Source organism: Bombus vosnesenskii, unplaced genomic scaffold (assembly GCF_011952255.1).
Source record: "Bombus vosnesenskii isolate JDL3184/JDL3185 unplaced genomic scaffold, Bvos_JDL3184-5_v1.1 scf7180000014592, whole genome shotgun sequence".
In the NCBI taxonomy this organism is placed as follows: Eukaryota; Metazoa; Arthropoda; class Insecta; order Hymenoptera; family Apidae; genus Bombus; species Bombus vosnesenskii.
The window spans coordinates 8,239-11,278 of NW_022883538.1; the positions used below are offsets into that span (position 1 = coordinate 8,239).

General features: G+C 44.8%; 1 protein-coding gene across 1 annotated transcript; it reads right to left on the minus strand.

Moving 5' to 3' along the window:
- Positions 1-754: 754 nt before the first annotated feature.
- LOC117240310 (nuclear transcription factor Y subunit gamma-like) lies at positions 755-1,822 on the minus strand. Its single transcript, XM_033506289.1, has one exon. It carries the CDS (start codon positions 1,731-1,733, stop codon positions 774-776), a length of 960 nt encoding a protein of 319 aa, XP_033362180.1. The 5' UTR covers positions 1,734-1,822; the 3' UTR covers positions 755-773.
- Between the last annotated feature and the right edge of the window lie 1,218 nt (positions 1,823-3,040).

Here is a 3,040-nt window from a genome sequence, read left to right on the forward strand (position 1 = left end):
TTTTCAAGGTTCGCGTCACGAAACATACGCATTTACGGATACATCTCACCACACAGTATCGTATTGTGATTGCAGACACGTGTTTGATCAGTAAAAACGGGACACGCGGTCGGTGAACGCTTGCACGTCAAGTACAGGATGTGAATTTTTGCGTTTCGTCCTCCAGGCCGCGTGAGAAGAAACACTAGACAGGCCTCTGATATATCGCACGGGATACGGGACACTGCGTTTGTTCCAGACGCACACAGATAGGCCACGCATGGACGAATGAGAACTTATATTCCGGCACAAGGATAATGATTGAGGATAGCGTCGCCAGATTATAGAAATTAATGGTAATCATCGTTCGACCGCGAATCCCGCGAATTCCCAGCTACCAGGAAAATGCTTATTTTTCTTTTCTTTATCAATACCTAAGTAAGTTTGAAAAGTTACATGTATAACAGCAACAATGTAAATATGGATGCTGTTGACATTTAGGAGGGAAAATGTCGATGACTATGAGAGTCCTCTTTCCATCATATGTATAGTTCGGATTAAAGGATATTTGTATCTCAACGTTTATTTGCACTTTAAAAGTTTCTCTTTGTGTATTTTGTTTGACTTCCGAATTTTCAAAGATAACAGTATCTTAAGGATACAAACTTTAAACGTATATATTTTTCACACCTTGTTCGCCCTTCGGGTTGAGTAAAGTACGGATTATGTACAAAGGTATTTAAAGCGTTATAAATCACAGATTTACCCAGCGTGGCATAAAACGAAAACTCTACTCACCAATGTCCTTGATACGAAGTCTTGACGAGTTTCACAGTGAAGAGGAACTGTATAGCGCACATGAGGAGACAGCAGAGGTTTAGGGAGAGGGCGAGTGCGCACAGCGCTAACGTCACCTCGTAGACTATCGTATACTCTTCCGGGCTGATCAGGCTACTCGGCGTCACCGTTAACGGTGAGATCTTCAGCAAGAAGATCAACGAGAGTAGCGCCAGTAACAACGACACTAGACACAATAAACCCAAACTGGTCAACGTCTCTTTCGCGCTAACCTCGTGGTCCTTGTGATTCCTTGACAGGGACGACGACCAGGAAGCGTTCAAGGGGTACGCCGTGGAACCGGGACCGGTTAACTGTCCCCCGGTAGTCGTACCCTGAAGAGCAGGTGCAGGCGAAGGTGTCGCCTGACTGGGTAATCTGGACGGTCTCGAGATATCAAAGCCTCCATTCGCTTTAGGTCTGCTGTCCTGGTGCAGCGGCGCCGGGGATATCACCCCCAATGTAGTCGACAGATTATTATTATTATTGTTATTGTTATTCCCACCGGCAACAGGACTGACGCTGTTCACAGAATGCTTCGACGTGGACAACGTGGACAGATTAAGAGCGTGCGAGTGATTCAATCGTTGAGAAAGATTGTTCACGCTCAACTGGGAATGATTCAAAGGGTGTCTGTGAGTGGAAGATGGCGTGGTGGCAGCCTGATGCACGTTGGCTCTTTGATGGACCACCGAGTCGTAAACGTCGACTCCCCGTCCTTGGCTGCCCCCTGTCGTTCCACGAACGTTGCTGTTTTGGTTGTAATGATGGTGTTGCTGTTGATCCTGTTGGTGACCAGAATGATGGTGGTGGTGGTGGTGGCCGCCGTGCAGCGAGCCCGAGCTCGCCTGGTAGTCATTGTGCTGGTGCCTGGAGCCCGCTGACGACGGTTGCCCCGTCAGGATATGCTTCAGCATTACTCGACGCTGGAATGCCTGAGGAAGACTGCGCTTCTTCCTGCTCCTCTACATGGCGCTACGCGGGACTCGCTTCTGAGCACGTCTTTCTCGTTTCGAGGTTTCTTCTTTCTTTTCTTTCCCAGTAGAATTTTTACACAATTCTTTCTCCCTTTTATCATTAAATTACCTTTAATTCTTAACGACCTTTAATCTTTGTCTCTTCTTTCCTATATATATATTTCTGTTTACTTTTCTCCGTAGCGAATTTTGTCTTTCTGACGCGGGATTAGGTTCCTGGACTTAGGGAGTTGCTACACGCCAGCTCCACCATGGCGACGGCATTCACTAGGCAGCCTACATAGCCACCTTTCAGCTCACGCTTCGGGATACTTTTTCCGCTGAGATTCTCCGCGATGAGGCATGAAAGCAGAGACCACCGTCTGCGGAGGCATGATTATTCTATTGTTCCTTTTAACGAGTAATCGTTTTGCTCGAGTCCTCTTACTAAACCGTAAGTACAAAAGACTATTATACTTAGATAGGTACTTGGTCTCAAGAACCAACTGATTTTGGTCTTTCGATTAAGTTCTTAATTAAATGCTCAATTAGATATTCATAAATATATCTTCATAATATTTCCCTCATCTATTTGTTTGACATTCTAGCAACCTCGTTAAGACGTCCGCCACTTCAACTTCTATCTACAAGTGGCAAAAACTGAAGCTGACCTTCTTCATGGAGAAACATGCCGGAAATGGCATCCGCACGTGTGAATAATTATACTCAGTGTCCACGTAATTCTTTCGATCATCCGATAGAAGTTGTTTCTGTTTTTCAGAGTTCGTTCACGCCTCCAGAATGTAAAAATATCCAAGGAAGTACCATTAGGAAGCAATGAAATTCAGAGCTTCTGTGGTTATTCCTTTTTCTGATTGTTTCTTTTCTTTACCCAAAATGGATGATTTCTATATCAAATTGTTTATTCGTATTTTTTTTAATATTCCTTGAGATTTTCAATCAACTCGATTTCGAATTTTTTAGCACCCGATCTTCTGGTTGACGTCGTTAAGAAAGAGAAACGAGTGCACAGGAAGCATGGTCGGCGTGAGCATGATTAGATCCGGTCTGCCCGATCACCTTGCCAGTGATAATAGCGGTTCGTTAAGGTGGTTGCAGTCTTGGTTTACTTCTGTTTCGATTTCCAGCGAACTCGTCAGCCGGCATGGCTTCCGAGATGCTCCCCCTGAAACAAGTCGAAGGAAAATAATTAATGGACTCTCTGTTCGATTGTACGTGGATGACAAGCTGACCGTAAAAAGAAATAT

Excerpts from the sequence above, each read along its gene's own strand:
- LOC117240310 (XM_033506289.1), bottom strand. The coding sequence starts at position 1,733 with ATGCTGAAGCATATCCTGACGGGGCAACCGTCGTCAGCGGGCTCCAGG.